General features: G+C 36.4%; 1 protein-coding gene across 1 annotated transcript; it reads left to right on the top strand.

Annotated features, from left to right (window-relative positions):
• Positions 1-9,221: 9,221 nt before the first annotated feature.
• LOC107494827 (uncharacterized mitochondrial protein AtMg00810-like) lies at positions 9,222-10,163 on the top strand. Its single transcript, XM_016115861.1, has 2 exons — positions 9,222-9,446; positions 9,504-10,163. Exons 1-2 carry the CDS (start codon positions 9,222-9,224, stop codon positions 10,161-10,163), a joined length of 885 nt encoding a protein of 294 aa, XP_015971347.1.
• Positions 10,164-22,741: the final 12,578 nt, after the last annotated feature.

Here is a 22,741-nt window from a genome sequence, read left to right as displayed (position 1 = left end):
CTTGTAAGAAGTTTTAGAGTTGGATTAATGAATGCAACCTTCTTGATTTGGGGTATGTGGGTGCAAAATTCACTTGGAAAGGAGGAGAAAAACTTGGTATAGAGAGGGTGTTGAAGAGACTAGATAGAGCCATTGCTAACATAGATTGGCGAATGAAATATCCTAATGCTAGAGTTGAGGTCCTGACTTGATGTAGCTCCGACCATCACCCTCTTCTCATTAATATGGAGTTGAACAGAGTTGATACTGGAGAAAAACCTTTCAGATATGAAGTGATGTGGAAAATTCATTCTGATTTTTGCAACTTTGTTAAGGAGATTTGGATGCAAAACTCTTCCTCTTTCTTGCCTAATGATCTAAATAATATGAAAAGTTGGAATAAAAATATGTTTGGAGATGTGATCAAAAGAAAAGACCGTGTCATCAGGAGACTGAATGAAATACAAAAATTCTTAAACTATGGTCGGTTTTCTTTTCAAGCTTGAAAATGAATTATTTGAAGAACTGGAATCAATCTTAGAGCAAGAAAAACGGTTGTGCCTCCAAAAATCAAAGCAGATGTGGATTACAAATGGTGATAGGAACACTGGTTTCTACCATGCAAAAGCCACTATGAGAAGAAGGAAAAATCGCATCATCATGTTGAGAAGCAGTGATGGAGAATGATGTGATGATATGGAGATTCTGAAAAACTTAGTCAGAAATTTTTTTATAAATTTTTATAAAGAAGAGCCTAATGGAAGGTCCTTTCTCAGCACCATGTTAATTTATCCCCCTCTGGCAGAGGCACACAGAAAAGAAATGGAAGCAAACATCACTTATCAAGAAATCAAGGAAGCTCTTTTTGGCATTGGCTCGTTCAAAGTGCCGGAAAAAAATGACTTCCCTGCATATTTCTTCAAAAAACACTGGCATGTCTTGCAAGACTCTTTCTATGTCTATCTTAATCACTTATGGCAGCTTCCAAAAGCTATAAATAAAGTGAACACATTGCTAGTCCTGATCTATAAAGTCTCTCAACTAGAGTTCATCTCACAGTTTTGTCCAATAGCCCTATACAATGTGGCTTATAAGTGTTTATCTAAAATCATTGTATCTATAATTAAACATTTACTAGCAGGCAGATCAGCTCCGAACCAGTCAAATTTTGCACCCAAGACGCACGATACATGATAATATCGTTATAAAAAAGGAGATGACTCATAACATGCAGAAGATAAAAGGCGTGAGGTCGTTCATGACAATAAAAATTGACTTTGCTAAAACCTATGATTGTTTAGACTAGAATTTTATCTATAACTATCTTAAGAGTTTGGTATACCTCAACACTTGAGAAGTATCATTATGGCAAGAGTAAAGTCTGTTTCATATAAAGTGTTCTAGAATGGTTGTAAGCATGAACGTTTCATCCCTCAGCGCGGCATTACCCTATCTCCTTATCATTACCATGGATAAGTTATCCTAACTTAAAGAAAAAAAAGTGCAAAAAGATTTCTAGAACCTAATGAAAGTAGGGAGACTTGATCCACAAATCTCACATCTTCTTTTTGCCAACAATCTTTTACTTTTTGCAGAGGCGACCAGGGAACAAATGAGATGATCAAGGATGTTTTAGAAGTCTTCAGAATGACATCAAGATTTAGAGTGAATGAGATGAAGACTTCCATCCTTTTCTCTAGGAATGTGGACCAGCGTACTAGAGAGGCACTCAAGGCCACCTTATTGAAATGAAAAACTTGGGAAAATATCTGGGTGTCATGCTCACAAATGGCCAAAAAGGCAAGGACAAATTCAAGAACATTATTGATCGAGTTGCTGAAAAACTTGCAGGGTGGAAGGGAAGCTGCCTATCTTTTGCAAGGAGGGTTACTCTTGGCTTAATCAGTCATTAGCCCATCCCTAAATTTTGATATGATGCATATGAGGATACCTAGGAGAATATGTGGTGAAATAGAAAAACTCCAAAAGAAATTCATATGGAGTGGGGACATTGAGAAAAGAAGCATACATGTTGTAAACTGAGACACTTTTGTAAACCGAAGTGTATGAGGGGGGCATAGGCTTCAAAAGGTTGGGTATCATAAATGATACTTTTCTCTTGAAAATTTTTTGGAGACTTAACACTGAATAAGAGGCATTATGGTCAAGGATTCTCATTCGCTTATATAGGAGAAATAAAAATTTTCTGCATGAGATGAAGGTATGTTTGCAGACTCTTCCTTATAGAAAGATTTAGTAAAGATTAAAGACATCTTTAGACAGCATATATCCTTTTTAGTAGGGAATAGAGAATCAGTTCTTCTTTGAAAGATAACTGGATTCAAAATGAGGAACCATTGCTAATGAACACAAAAACAACTATTAGTGACAATATGTTAGATATGCGGGTCAAGGAAGCTACGGCTAATAGTCAGTGGAATTTTAATTTACTGTAACAATTTCTTAATGAAGAGACCCTCAATAAGATCCAGAAAATACCACTACTGAATATAGAGTTGGGGGTGATTTCTTGGGATGGAATCCCTCTACAAATGGCAATTTTTCGATATTAAGCACGTACAGAATGCTCACAAACTATGAAAAAAAACTGATGAGGTTTAGAAAATCATTTGGGGATAGAAAAGATCTTAGAGAATCAAATGTTTTACCTGAATTATTCTCCATCAACAAATCATAATAGCAAAAAAAAGAACACATCTCTTTGACGTAAGTGCTGCTTGCCATAGATATCCAGCCACAAAAGAGAGCGTGATACACCTATTGCGAAACTGTCCCTGACTTCATGGTTATGGACAATTATGATTCATCCCAACATATGAATGATTGTTTTTAGAGCCCCCTTTAATGCTTGGAGCAGGTGGAATCTCACTATGAATTTGAGCGCTGTTAAAAATAGTAATTGGGAATCTTACTTCTTAGTAACTTAATGGGAATTGTGTAAATGGAGAAATGAAGACATTTTTGCATCACCTCAGCGAAAGTCCTTTAGGCCAATGGCCTTTATTGTAGCACAGGTTCAAAATATTCTTATAACTTTTACTACTGAGAAGCAAGGTAGCCATCAAAAACTGAAAAGCCACATCACCCCACAAAAGAGTGGACGAAGGTGAACACTGATGGTGCTGCGAAAAGGAATCCTGGAACCGCTAGATGTGGTGGGCTACTTCGAAATTCACAAGGAAGATGGATTGCTGACTTCACAGCCAATATTGGCTACTGCAGTGCTTTTCGAGTAGAACTATAAAGCGTATATTATGGGTTAAGAACAGCTTGGGATCTAGGGTTGAGAAGACTTATTCACGAAACATATTTAAAGGTTGTAGTTGAAGTGCTTAAGATGAATACTTCCATTGCAAAGCACCTGAATACTATGGTGAAAAAAATTGCAGAGCTACTGCAAAAAAATTAAAAGATTACCATACGACATACATACAGAAAAGGGAATAGAGCGATATATTTTTTGGCAAACGAAAGTTTTAAGATAGAGTCAGAATACCACTTCGTTGGTCAACCGAATAGCAATCTTAAGATGATTCTTTTTTTTATGAATATAAAGGGGCTATCTTACCCCATTTAGTTTCTTCTTTGTAATTTTTCTATTTCCTAAACCTTCTCACCTCGTTTAAATACCAAAAAAATTAAATAAATTAAAATATCTAATTCATTTCGTTTTATAACAGATAAATTCGTCTAATTAATAACTTTTTAATAAGAGTTAATTTTTATCATGTTAAAACAAATAATTATTTTAACTTAAAAAAATTAATAAAGTATTTAGTGATTTTTATTTCATCAATTTCTTTTTTTGTTTGTAGGTATAATAATGTAAAAGATACTAAAAGATAGTAACACTAATGACAATCTAGTCCACTCTAATGCTCTATATCTACCAATTCATTCTATTATAGTCTATCCTCCATAAGAAATCTTATCATTCTTTCGATCTTCATTAAAAATAAGAAGAATGTCAATCAAGTAAACACGGAATTTCATAATCAAGTTTTACTCATTTAGGTATGGTTTTTATAGGTAAATAAATAAAAAAATTTACTAGATAGAATCTATCTCCAAAAAGAAAATTAGTTATGCAAACGCTCTCTTTCTAATATTATATAAATTATCCTATAATGTTATTATTTAGGTTTATACATAAATAGTCCTAGAGATAGAGATTTATTTGTTAAAATTTTTATTTAACACATAAATCATCTTAATATATAGTTATTTAAGTTTGTACATAAATAATTTAGAGTATCACGATTTATGTGCTAAATCCTAAATGTTTAACTCATTTTATACGTAAATTATCTTAAGATATCAGCTATTTACATTTGTACATAATAGTTCTATATGCTGCCACAATTTATGTATTAAAATTTTCAAACTCATTAATTTTGATATATAACAAAAAATAAATAAAAATTAATTGTGTTTTTTTACATATCTCAATATTTTTATTTATATTTTTTTTATTTTGTTCAATTTTATTTAATTTTAACTTTCAAATTTTAATAAAAACTGATAGTTTCAATGGCTAAGAGAATGGGGTTGAATCTTAGTCCACTTTTTACTTAGTAACACTTGCTTTTCTTTTAAACAACTTCTGGTGATTTTTGTCTCGTCCCTAACCACGAGACTTTTCTTTTTGTCTCGTCACTTGGCATGAGATATTTTGCGGTCTTATTTCCTGGGCAGCAGAAACAGAAAATGGAGTAGAAGGGAAGAAAAATAACACTCAGATATATCCTGGTTCAGCTACTAAGTGCAGTGCAACCTACATCCAGTCTCCATCACAACAATGATGGAATTTCACTATAATCTTCTTGATTACAGACTGTAAAGTGTTAACCCAACTTACAAGGGGATTCCTACAGAATCATGAAATACAACGCAGATGTACAAAGGAACTCTAAGGACATCTATGGCTTTTTCTTTTAATTTTGCACTCTCTGCCTTTTTTCGCTCTATGACTTTTTCATACAAACCTCACTGTTTGTCTTTTTCCATGAGACTCAAGACATGACAAAATTAGATAGAAAAATTACAAAACAGAATATATTGAAGGAGAAGAAAATCTGTTAGCTCAGGTAGCTCTGAGAATTCTGTGCCTTGCACTCTCACACTTTCTCCTTGTTTTAAGCCCTGGCTGTTCACCCTTTATATAGAGAAGGGGAAGCCTCCACGGTTGAAACCAAACAAACCAAGCTAAACTTCTTCTTCTTTAAAATAGAACCGGTTCGGCCAAAGAGAGAAAAGAGATAACTCATGCAAAACCCATCATGCAATTACCTCTAGTCCTTCCTTGGTCATCAATCTGGGCGCTCCATCCTTGACTTGCTCTCCAAGATGAATTTCTGGCCCTTGATACTTCATGATGAGGATAGCTTCATCTGCTCTAATCTCTGCCTCTTCCATCACGTAGCCACCCTAGCTACTTCCTGTGGTGGTTGAGCAGAATCAGAGACAAGCCATCCCTCCATGGGTCTTCTGCTTGCTGGCCGAATCTCCTTCAACTATTTTTGGTATGAAGAAGCCAAGATCTCATCACCATATCTTACCATAAGTGATGAAAATCTTAGTCACTATATTTTTTATGTTTTCTTGCCATCATTGTGATGGTCTTTTGGCGTGTTTTTCCTTCTTTTCGGTAGCTTAATTTTTCTTTTATAGCTGTTGTGTAATGACCGAAAAAGATGAAGGAAAGAAATGAGAGAGAAGACAGAAATTTGAAAAGAATTGAATTAGGAAAGAGAATGAAATTAAATGAAATGATTCTCCCCTTGTTGAGTAGCGTATAGCATTAAGTGCTGCAATCAAATCAAATGCCTTTTTCTCACTTATTGTTCTCATGCAATTAATGATAATTGAATGAATTTGGAATCCATCACATGGTAAAAGTTGAGATCCATTGAAGGCATAAGGCAACAAAAACATTTGCTTTCCTTCTAACTTGGTTTCGGATCAAGCATTGGTGTATCCAACCAAGATTTGAGTTGGGCTAATGATAATGTTAATATAATCTGGCCCTGTTAGAGAATCATTAGCATCAAATTAGACCAATTAGTATCGTCTATATTTATATAGTATATCTGTATATTAATTATAGGATTCTATGCCTTTATTACTCTGATTCATTTAGCACCTATAAATACCCCTTGTATATTGTACCTTTCAACACAACTCAATAATACACTTTTTCATATTATTCTCTTAGTCTCTTGTTTCTAACATGGTATCAAGAGCTTAGGTTCCTTTTTTTTCAATGCATATTAGTTCATAGCCCCATTGTTTTTCTTTCCGGCAGTGTTTTTTGGCCTCCTTTTTCGTTCCCTTCTCGACGCTTTGGTTCGTCAACCCCGTAACCATCTTGTTCACCTTGTCGCCGTGATTCCAACGCAACGGGAAACGCCGCCATCCTCCGCCGGACGCGCCGCCACGCGCCGCCGAAAGACGCTGCCACGACCAGGTTGTTCTTCCTTCCAGATTCCACCCGTGCCTCTTTGCTCTCGATTTTCGTCTTGTTTCTGACGCTTTGGTTCGTCACCTCCGGTATCATCGTGTTCTCCTCTTTGCCGTCTTTCCAACGCCGCCGAGATCTCCGCCATCAGCTACCGGACGCGCCGTCACGCGCCGCTGGAATCCAGCTGCTCGCCTCCATCGTTTCTCCTTCAGAAGGTTTAGCAGTCGTTGGATCCGAGATCCAATCGGACGACCCTCGAGCTGCCACGTGTCGCGTTGCAGCTACCCTTGGCCGACCCGTCCGCTGACGTGGCGCTGACGTGGCGGACAAGTGGGACCCTCCCTAAGGTTTTTTGGTGAGCTCTTTCCGATTTTGCCATCCGTTTCCTCATTTTTTGCTCAGAAATTGCAGTTTTTCTCTCCTCTCCTTGTTCTCTATGGCTACTTTTATGGAAAAGTCATATGTTTTTGCTGCCACAGACAGAAAAGGGGCCTTCTGTCGCAACTGTAATCGTTTCGGACACCAGTTCTCCAGCTGTCCCTCTGTTGAATGTCGCACATGCCACCAGAAAGGTCATATTAGCTACCATTGTACGCAACTGTTTTGCCATTATTGCAAGCTCTCGGGACATTTGATTACTACCTGTCCTACTCGCCCACCACGTCCTGCGCCTGCTTCTACTGTTGAATCTACCACCACTGCTTCTCTCAACTCGTCTCCTGTCTCTCTATCTGATATTGCGTCTCTTCTTCAACGTCTTCTCTCCCTTTATGGTAATACCCCTGCTGCTCTTTCGACCCCTCCAGGTGCTTCTAAATGGTATTTTGACTCGGGATGCTTTAATCACATGTCTCCATTGCGTGATCTCTTCTCGTCTCTGTCTACCACTACAAATGGACCTTCTGTCAATACTGCAAACGGTTCCCTCTTGCACCCAACACACAAGGGTTCTATATCCCAGTCGACTCTTAATCTTCCTGATACTTATTATATTCCCAAATTAAACTTTAATCTTATTTCTGTTGGTCAACTTGTTGATCTGGGTTTTGAAGTCACTTTTTCTGTTTCTGGTTGTCGTGTACAGGATCCTCGGACGGGACAGATCATCGGGACTGGAAGAAAGGTCGGAAGGTTGTTTGAACTCGAGAAACTTCATATTCCTCATGTACCAAATCTCTGTGCTGCTTCTTCTCCCTCTACCCTTCACTTATGGCATCAACGTCTTGCCCATACCTCCTTAGGAAAACTGCGTCCTCTTGTGTCTCAGGGTGTTTTAGGTCAGTTCCAAATGAATCTTTTGATTGCATTTCTTGCCAAACTGTCAAACAACCTGCTTTATCTTTTCACAATAATTCATCTCTTGCTTGCTCTCCTTTTGATCTCATTCACTCTGATGTTTGGGGCCCCACTCCCACTGCCTCTATGGGCGGAGCTCGATACTTTGTCGTTTTCATTGATGATTATTCCCGTTTTACTTGGGTTTATTTGATGACTAATCGCCATGAGTTACCCCAAATCTATATCAACTTTGCTACTATGATTAAAAGTCAATTTTCAAAGGTCATTAAGGTTTTTGGACGTGATAATGCTATGGAATACCGTGATTCCAAACTCTTAACCTTTCTTGCAGAACAGGGCACTTTGTCTGAGTTTTCTTGTCCTGGTACGTCGCAACAAAATGGTAGAGCTAAACGTAAACACCGTCACATTCTTGACTCCGTCCGTGCAATGCTCCTTTCTTCTTCGTGTCCTGAGCGTACTTGGGGTGAAGCTGTTCTTACTGCTGTTCATGTTATTAATAGACTCCCCTCTTCTGTTCTTGGTAATGTTACTCCCTTTGAGCGCCTTTATCATACCTCCCCAGATTATAGTTCTCTTCGAGTTTTCGGATGTGTATGTTTTGTTCTTCTTCAGCCTCACGAACATAGTAAACTTGAACCTCGGGCTCGTATGTGTTGTTTTCTTGGTTATGGCACTGAACACAAGGGTTATCGTTGTTGGGATCCTCTCTCTAAACGTGTCCGTATATCTCGTCATGTTGTCTTCTGGGAGCATCACATGTTTTCTCGGTTCTCATCCTTTGAGTCAATCCCTACTACTCAGTCACCTCTGTTTACTAACCCAAATGTTGATCTTTTTCCTAGTGATGATTCTACAGATTCTATCTCGAGTGACCCTCCACAGCCTCCTGTTCTTCCGCCTTCTCCATCTCCCAATGATTCCAGACCGGACGATGATCCTGCTCCTACCGTCATGCCTCCTCCTCCCGTTCGTTCTTCTAGGGTAAGGAATCCACCTCCTCATCTTCTTGATTACCATTGCTTTTCTACTATTCTTCATCAACATGAACCTAAGACATTCAGAGAAGCCTCCTCAAACCCAAATTGGCAACAAGCAATGCAAGAAGAATTACAGGCACTTGAAAAAGCACACACTTGGGATCTGGTTGATCCTCCTTCTGATCAGGAAGTTGTGGGCAGTAGATGAGTATACAAGATCAAGACTCGCTCTGATGGCTCTATTGACCGTTATAAGGCCCGCTTGGTTGATCAAGGTTGTACGCAAGAGTATGATATTGATTATGAAGAGACTTTTGCCCCTGTCGCTCGTCTTACATCTGTTAGAGCTCTTCTTGTCATTGCCGCGGTTAAAAAATGGTCTCTCAGTCAGATGGATGTGAAGAATGCATTTCTTAATGGGGATTTGAAAAAGAGAGTCTATATGAAACCACCTCCGGGATATCCTTGTCCTTCTTGATGACATGATCATTACTGGGGATGATGTTGATGGTATCTCTACTCTCAAGGCCTCACTTCACCATACCTTTGAGATGAAAGATCTTGGTTCTCTCAGTTATTTTCTTGATCTTGAAGTCATATCATCTGATGACGGTATCTATCTCTCTCAAACTAAGTATGCTTTTGATCTTCTTGCTCGAGTTGGAATTACAAATAGTCGCACTGAGTCTACTTCTCTTGAGCCTAATGTTCGGTTTACTCCTTTGGATGGCACTATTTTGGATAATCCTACTCTTTATTGATAGTTAGTTGGAGGTCTTGTCTACTTGACTGTCACACGACCAGACTTCGCCTATCCTTTTCATGTTCTTATCCAGTTCTTGTTAGCTCCTCGTACTACTCATTATGCGGCAGTTCTTCGCATTCTTCGCTACATCAAAGGCACTCTATTTCATGGCCTTTATTTTTCGGCCCATTCCTCTTTGTCTCTTCAGGCTTACTCCGATGCTGATTGGGCTGGTGATCCCACTGATCGTCGTTCCACTACTGGTTACTGTTTGTTTCTTGGCGACGCTCTCATTTCTTGGCGTGCTAAGAAGCAAACGTTCACTGCTCGCTCAAGCACAGAAGCTGAGTACCGTGCCCTCGCTGACACCACTGCTGAAGTTATCTCGGTTCGTTGGCTTCTCGCGGATCTGGGTGCTCCTCAGTCGTCCCCTACTGATGTTCTTTGTGATAACCGCAGTGCTATTCAGATCGCCCATAATGATGTTTTTCATGAACGCACCAAACACATTGAGATTGATTGTCACTTTGTTCGGCAACGTATCCTTATTGATGCTATTCGTCTCATTGCTGTTGGAACACTAGATCAGACTGCTGATATCTTCACGAAAGCTCATCACCCGACTCGTTTCCAGACTTTGTTATCCAAACTCAAGTTGGTCTCCTTAGCTCCCACTTGAGTTTGAGGGGGGATGTTAGAGAATCATTAGCATCAAATTAGACCAATTAGTATCGTCTATATTTATATAGTATATCTGTATATTAATTATAGGATTCTATGCCTTTATTACTCTGATTCATTTAGCACCTATAAATACCCCTTGTATATTATACCTTTCAACACAACTCAATAATACACTTTTTCATATTATTCTCTTAGTCTCTTGTTTCTAACAGGCCCAAACAAAATTTAGTAATTCAGCCACACTTCATTGATTATTTTTGAACCAATGTTAAACAATAATTCATATTTGGGCTTGCAACATTTTTCTTTTATATTCGGCCCAATTAAAAACCTGCATCACAAAATTATTAATTTAACAAATAAGAGTTAGAATCAATTTAATAATTTTACAATTAATAAAATTAATAATGTTTAGTCATCACAAATTTAGAGTTTTCCAAACTCATCAAAAACTAAAATTAAATTGAAAAGGATAACAACAACAACAACAACAAAGCCTTGTCCCACTAAGTGGGGTCGGCTACATGAATCAAACGACGCCATTGTGCTCTGTCATGTATCATGTCTACAGTGAGACCGTTTACATGTAGATCTCGTCTGACCACCTCATAGATGGTCTTCTTAGGTCTTCCTCTGCCTTTCGCCCTTTGTCCATCTTCCATCTCATCCACCCTATAAGTTCATACAACTTTAAAAATGTATAAGTATTTATAATAATAATAAAAACTATTTTAGTCAAATTCAAAATAATAATAAGTCCATAAAAAAATTAGTAAAAGGATAAGAAATAAAAAATATTAAAATTATTAGTAGTTGAAAAACAAAACGTTACATAACTAGCAAAAATTTATATTTTACACTTATATTTATAAAGATTTATACACATAAAACATATAATTTGTAGCTATATTTATTAGTGTTTATACATATAAATTAATATAATTTATATTTATATTTATCAAAGTTTCTACATAATTCATAAAATTTATTTATTGAAAATAATTTAATATTTATACTAGTTAAATGTTGAAAATTACTCAAATCTACTGGTCTCCCAGATTTTTTAAAAAAATTATCCATTTATGAATAAATGAGTTGGTTGTTTTGTTTGATTCACAATGCGTCTTACTTTTTTTTTACATGTTTGAGAAAGAGTTCCAATATTTGAAAAAAAAAAATCAAGAGTATTGATAGAGATGCAAAGGAATATAATTAAAAAAAGTTACGACTTTTAATTTTAATTTTTTTATTTTAGATTATACTATTTTTCAAATTTAAAAGCTTTGATGAAATATAAACCGATTTAATTGATCTAATCATTTAAAATTTTTAACACATCTATTTAAAACATATTTTTATACTACTATATTTTAAGATAAGTAAATGAAATGAAGAAACAAAAAAAAAATTCTAATACTTTTTTTTTTTTTACTTTAAACAAAATTTTTTTAAGACCTCACTTTTCATTAGTGTCGGAAAGCCATATGGCATAGCCACATGCTCTCCTCTCATTTAAACAATCTCAATTTTATATAAATAAATCGTGGTGAGTGTTCAACGGAATTTTTTCTTCATTAATCATCTCAAGACTCGAGCTGATAACTTTACATATTTATACATAAATTGTTATATGTGATGTGCTTAAACACTTATACATAGATAGTCCTAAGCCACTGAATTTTAATATTTGAGAATAAATTATCCTAGTCTAAGATGATTTATGTTTTTGTTTCTAAGACACACTATTCTGAAATAATTAATTCACATATCTGAATATTAAATATAACATAAATTATCCTAGAATACAATGATTTATATTTTAAATTACAGTAGTGTTAAGAGACCAATATATTTTATAATTTGTAGTCATTAATTAGTTATTATTAATATTTTTAATAAAGTGAAATTATATCTAATAATATAAAATTATATATTTTTTTAATAATTAAATATTAACTAAATTTTAATAAAAGTCTTAGATACTAAAACTTTCTCTTTAAATTAAAGTTGGGAGCCTGAAAGTGAAACGATTATATAAATAATGAAAGAGGAAATTTATGTCTTTAAATTTTATTTAGGAGATTTATATAATTTTAGGATCTCTTTATTTTATTTATGTAAAAAATCTTTGGATGTAAAAGAGTTACACAAGAGAAAGTAAAAAGGAGGGATAGAGAGAAGTGAGCAATCAAAGAAACACACACCATATTTAAAGGTTGATTTAGAGGTTCTCAAAGTAATTGGAGTATCACTATAATAACTTAAGAGTTAAATTTTTATTAACTACAATCATATACTTCTTTCTCTTAATTTTAATTATAATTTTTATTTTATTTTATTTTATTATTAACTAACTTTACTGAATATTGATATAGCACATTTTGTAATTGGTAGTAATGAATTGATGTTATTTAATAATTTATGTTATGAACTATGAGTGTTTATAATTATTCTTAATGCTTTTGAATAACTGGCCAATATTTAAATGACTATTAATTTACAATGATTTGAAAAAAGTTTGTAAACAGGACAAGTTATGATAAACATTCAAAATTAAACGAAAACTAGAGATAAAAAACTAAAAAATTTTGTTCATAGAGATATATTTGTAGGATTTTTTTCTTAAATAAAATAAAAAAATAATTAATTTTTCAAATTCCATTTTTTAGTTTTAATTATCAGGATGCGATTTTTTTTTGGTAATTAGGGGGAGTTCGCCGTACCCCCAGCGAACTCTATATAAATTATAGAGTTTGCCGGGGTTACGGCGAACTATGTATATTATAGAGTTTGCCGCAACTCCCGGCGAACTATATGTTGGATTTCGAAAATAAAAGCATGGCTGCTGGAGAGTAGATCATCAAAACACAATATTGGTTTTCATTTTTAAGGTTGACATTTTCTCTATGATGTCAAGGAATCCATTGTTATCCATTTGTTACGATGGTGAAATAGTGTATGACGAAGAAGATTCTATAGTTTTTAGATCCGGACAACCGATATTCACTTATATGAGACCGGAGGTTGACAGTTTAACAGTTTTATAGAATTTGATATTGTATTCCGTCGGGCAGCAAGAGAAAAAAAGGGTGAAAAAGATTTACTATAGATATCCGACCGAAGTAGATGGCAGTTTGTTTTATAAAAGGTATGTTATACTCGTATTGTCTCGGTTACTATTATATTTATGAGATCACGGTTGTGAGAAATACGTTTGTTGTGTTGAATTAAGTACCGTTTGCGCGACGACGAGGACGTACGGCTCATTCGGTCGTGACACAACCGATGGACAAATATTCATCTGTTGGAATTATTTGTGTATCTCGTTGAGGTAGGTGGTCGAGGATCATCTGCAGATACTATCAATAATAGTCTGTTGAGTGGAGCTGTTAGACGAACTATCAGAAGGACTATGGTGGACCTAAATATGCCACCTGAGAGTTAGGAGGGGTCTAATGTTGAAGCTTGTAATGTTGACTTGATGAACGATGGGGTTAAAAGTCATGATGGTTCTGCTATTAGAGATCCGATGATGGATCAATATGAAGTTAACCCCGATGACGTAGACGATGCCAATGAAGAACCAGATGAAATTCCCGATGATGGTGATGAGGAAGAAGAGATGAACTACTACAGTGACACTCATATCGCTCTTACACAGGCCGCCATCTCTCAGCCATATGACCGGCCGGATCATTTCACGAGGTTGAATATCGATATAATGACTTTGGATTGGTCGTCTACCCAGGGAGGCCCTGAAGAGGATCCAAGCAATGAGTTTGAGATTGGACAATAATTTAAAGATAAGAAAGAAGTGATATTGGCAGTTAAGCAGTACAGCATTAGGAGGGCTGTGGATTACAAAATAGTAGAGAGTGACCAGTTGAGGTACAATGCACAATGTATCCAGTTTGGCACCGGTTGTAATTAGAGCATACTCATATCGTATCACCGAAAGCAAAAAAAGTGGGAGGTTAGGAGATACAAGGGGGCTCATTCTTTCATGCAAACTTCGATGGGACAAGACCATAGTAGGTTGGATTCGAAGGTGATTGTGCAATACATCTTCACGATGGTGAAAGCCGATCCAACAATTAGCATCAGGGTTCTCCAAGGAGGTATGGAGAATCACTTTGGTTACAAGGCGTCCTACAGAAAGGTTTGGTTTGCAAAACAGAGAGTGATCGCGAGAATATATGGCGATTGGGAGGAATCATACAACGAGCTTCCTTGTTGGTTATTCGCGATGCAGATGTACTTGTCGGGTAAGATTTATTTCAATATTGATTATTTTCGATTAAAAATATCAGATGTGTACAAGTAGGCAACTAAGTTTGGCTCTTTAGGTACTTACGTGCAACTGATGACCTAGCCTTGGCCTGGTTCCATAGATACTGTCATGTTTCATCGGGTCTTTTGAACATTTCCATCGTGTGTTGAGGCCTTCAAGGATTGCAAGCCACTTATTTCTATTGATGGCACTCACCTATATGGTAAATACGGTGGGACCTTACTGATGGCGATAACGCAAGACGGGAACGCAAATATTCTGCCTATTGCATTTGCCATTGTCGAGGGTGAGACAAAGGAGGCGTGGTCGTTCTTTCTGTTGTATTTGCGGAAGCATGTCACACCACACCCGAGCTCTTAGTGATTTCAGACAAACACAAATCCATTGATGGTGCATTGAACGCCTAGGGGAGTTTATGGAAACCACCTCACGCCTTCCAAGGTTTTTGTACAAGACATATTGCAGCCAACTTCATGACCCACTTTAAGAACAAAGACCTGAAGAAGGTTCTAATTAATGCAGCGTATTCAAAGTCACAGTGTGAGTTTACGCATTATTTTGGCCGACTAAGGGGCGAAAACGTGGCAATCACTAACTGGCTTGAGGAAATGCAATGGTCACAGTGGGCACAGTATGCTGATGAGGGTCGTCGATTTGGTCACATGACGACAAATATATCCAAGTGCATTAATGGTGTGATGAAGGGGTCTCGCAATTTGCCGATCTCCGCTCTCGTCAAGTCAAGTTATTTTTGATTGGGTGAACTTTTTGCAAGGAAGGGTTTTCAGGCACTGGCCCAACTTTAAGTCAGTGCTGAATTCTCTCAGACATTGATAAAGGCCATAGAATTCAACTCCAAGCACGTGAACACCATGAATGTTTACCAGTTTGATCGATCGAGAACAAACTTCACGGTTGAAGAGCTAATGGCAATTCTTGGGTCCAGGCAACAGAATTATCAGGTGCTGCTTAATGAGGGCACGTGTGACTGTCGGTATTTTCAGACTCTTCACCTTCCTTGTCGTCACGTCCTTGCAGCTTGCTCTCATGCAAGACTTGATTGGAAGAGTTTTGTTCATCCTGTGTATCGCATGGAGTCGGTCTTCAATGTTTATAGATCAGAGTCTCAACTGATAGGACATGAGGATGACTGGACATCTTATGAAGGACCCCGTATTCGGCCCAACCCAATAATGATGAGAGTGAAGAGAGGTCGGCCCATCAGCTCTAGAATTCGCAACAACATGGATGAGATTGAGCATAACAGTGAGAAGCGGTGCGGATTATGTTGCCAGAACGGACACACACGGAGGACTTGTATCGCTCTTGATGGTGGAGGGGCGTCTTCTAATCGACGTTAGTTATAGGTGTCGTTTATGTTTATTTATCAGTCATAGCTTTCTATTTGCTATTATTATTTCTATAGAAATGTTGTTTACAACAAACTTGTTTTTGTTCATATCATTCAAAACTTTCTGTTTATATCATTCAAAACTATGATAGCCGTGTGTAAACGTAAACAAGATATACATAAATTTTTCACACAAAAAATTCCTTCAGTTTTAGTGACGAAATAATATGACAATCATAGTGAAACTAGAATCAACTACCGATGCCCTCGCCTGCCACCTTGTGGACCAACATTAAACTTAACTATGTAAAACTTGAATATTCTGCACTTACATTTAGCATCCCAATCCCGTTCAGGGTACGCCTGTAATGCCTAAGCCTGCTCTCGCCCGTGGCATTATTCGGTCGGTACTGAACCACCTATAATGCCAACCACAATATTATTTTATCCCTCGATATAATTAACTTAGTAATAATAACATAAAAGATTATTATAAGTATCTATAATACCTCTCCAGTAGGGAAAATCGATGAGTATCAAAGCTGTCAGGCCATATCAGCGAAATGCGGTGATAAGCCCAGGACAGCAGCAAGCTAAAGCACCCTCCCAAATTGCGCTGGCCATGTTTCGTGACCCGGCACATGTAGCGATACAGCCATGTCAGGACCGCCGAACCCCACAATAACCGACCACACCTCTCAAGGTCCTCCAGTAGTAGGAGTCACCTTATGTGCACCCGAGAGTCGGAGGCATCCGGGAACAGGATACCCCCTATCAGTTGCATGATGTACCCTCTCGTGTACCTCATCAGGCGCTCCTCTGTAGTGTCCTGCTCCAGCTCTCCATAAACTGTGTTCTGGAACCACGTGAGCTTCACCGTCCACTTTGTCTGTGGCTGACGGTCATTTGGGCACGGAACAACCCCGAGTAGCTGTTGACATATCTCCTCAATCATGCGTCCCTGATGGTGCTACTCCCACCCACCGATGCACCCACTCACAGGATCATCGTCAATCCTGAGCCCTACCTAGTAGGCTACGTCCTGCAGGGTGATAGTCATCTCCCCGCACGGTAGATGAAACGTGTGGAACTCAGGTCTCCACCTCTCTATCAAAGCCGAGGCAAGCGGCCAATCGTGCTCGAACTCGACCATATAGGCCACATACTCAAGCTCAGCTCGTCTGAGATATGGCCTAATTTGCTTCGGCGGCTGTGCCATCAAATTCTGCCTAGTGCGTAATAGCCGAGGCGCCTACCAAACGAAAACCAAAAACACAAAAAACGGAAACGGTTAACACATATTAGAGTTTCACTGATAATTAATTATAACAAAATAAAAAACAGTTAAAAAAGCGTACCACTCTATCACGCCTACCAGCAATGTGCTCAGCGTGATCCAGTCTATATATCTTGCCCTCGTAATCCAACAGCTGTTCTTCCATCTAAATACAATCCAGTAAAATAAAATTACAAACACTGAACTCACCTTTTATGTTAACCAAACTATTAAATAAAAAAATATATTTAATTATTTGACTCGGCTTATAAATTTAATAATTCTTATTCTTTCCCAACTAAGTGAACTCTAAATTTTTCAAATCAAAAATTTTCAAATCAAAATTTTTCTCATCCAACTTAACTTAATTAATTCTTCCACTAATTACCTTCTGAGTCACAACTTAAACTAATTATTCTAACTAAACTAACTAACAATTTACTTTGTTATACTAATTACCAAGTTATAGACAATAAACAACAGTTATACTTAAAAATAATTACATAACAAATTTTAACTAACATAAAGAATAATTAATAGTAAATCTAACTAACATGTCATCAGTAATTCTGTAACTCTAACTAACCAACAACCTATAACTAAATTATTTTAACTAACATGTCAACAGTTACGTTAACTAAGTTAAAAAAAACTAACTCTAAGTAAGCAAAAAATTTAACTGTAACTAAACTATTATTTACTGACCTGAAACTAAGAATGTTGTCTGCAATAAACTTTACGTAGTGCGTCTAAAAGACAGGATAAAAGAGGAAGACAATGAATTTTTAAGAGGGATTGTACAAGAATAGGACAAACACAAATGATGTCACTGAGTTTATATAATGTGCCGAACTCTACATAAAGTTCGTTGGAGGTGCGACAAACTCTATATAAATTATAGAGTTCGTCGGGCTCCTAATTACCAAAAAAAAAAATTTGCATCCTAGTAATTAAAATTGGAAAATGGGGTTTGGAGAATTAATTATTTTTTTATTTTATTTGTGGAAAAAATCTTATATTTGTATATATTCATTTACTTTTTTTAGAGATTCAATTTCGATTTTTCAGATATAACAATGATTTTGTAGTTTTTTTTTTGTTGTGATAATTAGAGTTCGATTTTTTTAAAAAGTAAAGGTTTTCATACATAAAATTTGAAGATGATACCGTGATATTTCTTAAGTGTTTAAGTTTATATACGTGAAGTTTGAATTGTTTTAAATTTTTAGAGCCAACATCTATAGGTGGAGTGAAACTCAATAAATAATAATGAAAATTAATCTTTGGTAATTCAAAAAAGAAAATCAAGGAACGGTAAAAGGATAGAACTTTTTTTTTTTTAAAACAAAATTAGGAATGCTTTACATTATTCTGATAAAGCTGTCATCTATTTCTTAAAATTAACAATAATAAATTATTGTTAGCAATCCTTTTCCGTTAAGAGTACCCATATGCTGTTTTTATTTTTTCTATTTTGTTCCTGCTGTGCTGCGGGGATCGTCTGATTTTTTAATTTGTTCAAAATATGAAATCTTCATGCACCAGAGAATATAAAAGTCTTCCTCAATAAGTCAATAACCCATTAGATTTAGCCAAGTAATTTGAACTGGCATTCCAGTTCACCAATCACACAAAAGACCATGATTGTGATTAAAAAAAGTTTTCCCAAGCAGTATTAAACCTATAACTAAAATAGATTATTCCTATACATTTATAAAAAAAAAAGTTATTACGGTGTTGCTAACAAATGCTTAAACAACTGAGGTTATTGATTAAGTGTTTAATAGAAAAAAAATTTATTCTTTTTGCTTGTGAATTTGGGAGATTGTAGTCTATTTCGAATTTACTGAAAGAACATTTTGAGAGTTGGATAAATGTCATTAATAGAAAAGAGAAACGTAACAAGTGGCTTGTATATTTTGTTGTGCAGTTATTTAAAATGTTTGGTTTAAGAGAAACGAACGAATCTTTAATAACAAGGAAGTCGATGTAAAAGAGGTGTTTTATGAATCTTTGTCCAGTAATTAATAGAGAGTGAAATAATACGGATCCCTTTTATTGTTAATGGCAATACCGAAAACAACACTAGAAATAGTGTTTAAGTTATAATTTTTTATTTTTTGATATTTGTGTTTTTGCTTCTGTCCCTCCACTGTATTGTATTGAGCTTGTTTGTTCAAAAAAAATTATATAAAAATTAAATAGTTGAAATTTTTATTCGTAAAATAACCAACAAAACCCTAAGAGCATTTGTTAATAAAAACCAAAACGGTATTTCAATATTCTTTTTGGTTAAAATAATTACATTATAAATTCTAAACAATTTTAATGAAATTTAAATTTATCAAATTCGATCATCTTTTTCAACTATTTATTTATGTTTGTTTGAGACAGTCATGAAATGGATATGAGACGAGACGATCACTCCCATATTCATTGTCAAAATTACTCAATTAATGGTTGAAAAGCTCATCTATTTATTAGGGTGGAGCGAATAAAATCAACCAAAATTGGCATCTCTAATTTTAAGACTCTTTAACACATTTTTATTAAATTTTTTTAGTAAATGGTTAGATGTCATTAAATTGTTAAAATTTTTTTATATTTTTTAATGTGTTTGGTAAAATTTTAATAATAAAAAATAAAAATATTAAAAAAATAAAAAATATTTTTTAAAAAGTTATAATGTTCTGGTAGAGGATAATATAGATATTTATTTAATTAATAGGGTAAAACACGTTAATAAACCAAATACTTGTTAATATTATGTGGATTTCCCAAATTATGAAAGACAAAGTCCCAATTTCTATTTCTACGTAAATTGAATTGAATAAATTCGATTTAACCAAACACGTAGTAAATCGAATTCATTGGATTCCAATTAGATGCATGGTGAATGTCCTAATAAATCGAACTAAATTACTTCGATTTACATATCATAGTAAATCGAATTCATGAAATTCGATTTAGTCACGTAAAGCAGCCCATGATAAATTGAAGTCAATGGTTTCGATTTGATGGTTTTGTAAATCAAAATCTATAGATTCGATTTACATGCTGTTACGATATCTATTAATTTGAATCCATTAGTTTCAAATTGCATTCAATGTGGCTATATATACAAATCGAATTCATTTCATTCGAACTAGAAAATACACCAACCCCACACCCAACCCCACCACCCAAATGCGAAAATCTTGCAAAGCAACCCAGGAATCATCGAATCTGTACACATGGAGGACGATCGGAATCGTCTATATCGGCTAGATGGAGTTGCGCATATTGCTGACGCCATCCACCTCGAAGCTAGTGAAATTTTTTTTTTGGAAAATAAATTAGTCATTCTAGTAATGTTAACATAGTTCGTGTAGTAGTTTCTTACGGTCGTTAATTAGGGATTATTCAAAAGAAAAAAATTTGAATTACGTACATGTTAGAAGTAGTAAGTTATTAGGTGGTTATATTTTGATAACTCGAAATAGTACCTAAGAAGGTTACTTAGAATTGTAGGATATGTTAGATTTTTGAAATTGTTAGTCCTATATTCAATAAGACTTGGTTTATGATTAGGATTAACTATAAATTTTTTGAGTTTTATAAAACAATAAATATAAATTTTTTTTGAACTTGTGATGCACTTATGGAATTTTTGTGTTAGCATTTTGTATGTTCTGTGTACCCGTGTAGGACTATATGCTTTGGTAATTTTTTTTTTAAAGAATTGAGTCATGAATTATTTAGTGATTTGTGTTAGTACCTATGAAGTATTCGTAGGGCATTATTATAAACAAGTTTTTAAAGTTAGAGCATGCAATATTTATTGTTTTTGGAATTTTATGCATTGAACATTGTTTTGTGACAATTGTGATAAAAAAAAATTTCTATCGTTATCCAGCCCCATCGATGCCTCACCAACATGAGACGGTAACATGGTATGATGTTCGATGATAGGATCGTTCCGTACTTGTATATGGTCGGTTTGTACCATCTTGCAAGATTGAACGAGACTTGGTTTCGATTGGACGAGCCATTGGTGAGCGCATTTGTAGAGAGATGGCAGCCTAAGACGCATACTTTCCACATGCCGTTCAGGGAGTGCACGATCACCCTCCAGGATGTAGCGTACCAGTTAGGGCTCCCGATCAACATTCAGTGTGTTAGTTGATGCCTAACAGACTTTGCGCGACATATCGAGGGTGGCCGCCCAGCGTGGGTATGTTTTGAGGAGCTGTTGGGTGTATTGCCTCCTGGGAACTGCATCGACAAGTTCACCGTGAAGTGTACATGATTTCAGGAGACGTTTAGTAAGCTTCCTCAGGGAGCAGATGATGAGACAGTTATAAGGTATGCCCGTGCGTATATCATGATGCTCCTATCGATGCAGTTATTTGGGGATAAGTCAAGTACCTACCTCCACATCCGTTGGCTATCCTACGTCGCCAGGCTAGAGGACATGGGTCAATATAGCTGGGGGTCTGCTGCACTGTCATGGCTATACAGGTGCATGTGCCGTGTGGCAAACAAAAATATCGTCAAGTTGGCTGGTCTACTGCAGCTCCTCCAGTCGTGGATCTTCTGGAGGTTTTCTGGATTCCGGCCGGATGGATTTGATGTCTTCCATTGGTCGTTGGCATCGAGGTACTCTCCTTTTATGTATGCATCCTCTTTTCATAATAGGAATGATATTGGAGTTGCTGTCTTGTGCAATCGCGACAAGCAGTGTACCACTGTATTTGCCATACAGGTGGGTACCGTCCACACTGACCAATGGCTTGCAATGTCGAAATACCTCAATACACGGTGGGAATGTCCAAAAAAGCCGATGGAAACAAGCTGTAGAGTCGTCCACCTGCCCACCAACCCGAACATGACTCGTCTTCAACACAGCTACACTACATGGCATCGTGATCTGTACACCCAATACCCATCGTGGCAAGTCGTTGTATGATTCTTCCCAATTTCCATAAATCTAAGCCATGATCTTCTGTTTAGCCATCCAAACCCTCCTGTAGGTCGTTCTGAACCCAAAGTGTACCTCCGTTGCATTCTGCAGTACCTTGATCAAGACGGCAGCATCAGCTCTAATCATAGGTAGTATGAAGGACAATATGACATGATAATCAAGTTTCCTTTAATCACTAGATATCGACGTGGCTAGACAAGTGCGAGGACCATTGTACCATTTACCTCCCAAATGCCTTTGCACTGGCAGAGGCTAACCTGAGTGAACCATGCGCATCCGGAACCGAACTCCTTGCACTTGCTATAGTACTTGTGATTATCGGATTCCAATACTTTGTACTCAAACCCACAGTAAATGCTATAAGTCTTCACGTTTAACACAACTTCCTCTTTATCCTGAAACTGCTGACCAGCTTGAAATTCAGATACAACTCCTGTATTATGTGTATCTCTTGCCTCGAAGCCAATAGGTACACTCGGATCCCCCTGAGGTGCCATGGCATCCAAGTCTAGAGCAGAGAAGTGCGAGGGGTACTGATTAGTACCTGAACTAGATGCTCCCCCACCCACAGCTGGAGTCGTCCGTGCTATCTCATCGTTATTATCATCAGCTATCGTGGCGAGCTCCACATAATCACCATCATCATTATCATGCAGTGCATTCTCAACCCCATCAGGTACTCAAACTTCTCC

Source organism: Arachis duranensis, chromosome 6 (genome assembly GCF_000817695.3).
Source record: "Arachis duranensis cultivar V14167 chromosome 6, aradu.V14167.gnm2.J7QH, whole genome shotgun sequence".
NCBI classification, from domain to species: Eukaryota; Viridiplantae; Streptophyta; class Magnoliopsida; order Fabales; family Fabaceae; genus Arachis; species Arachis duranensis.
Note: the sequence above shows the minus strand (reverse complement) of the source record. Positions and strands in the feature narration are given on the sequence as shown.

Coding starts and splice junctions, on each gene's coding strand:
- LOC107494827 (XM_016115861.1), top strand. CDS start 9,222: ATGATCATTACTGGGGATGATGTTGATGGTATCTCTACTCTCAAGGCC. Junction 9,447..9,503: donor CTACTTCTCTTGAGCCTAAT/GTTCGGTTTACT, acceptor CTTTATTGATAG/TTAGTTGGAGGTCTTGTCTA.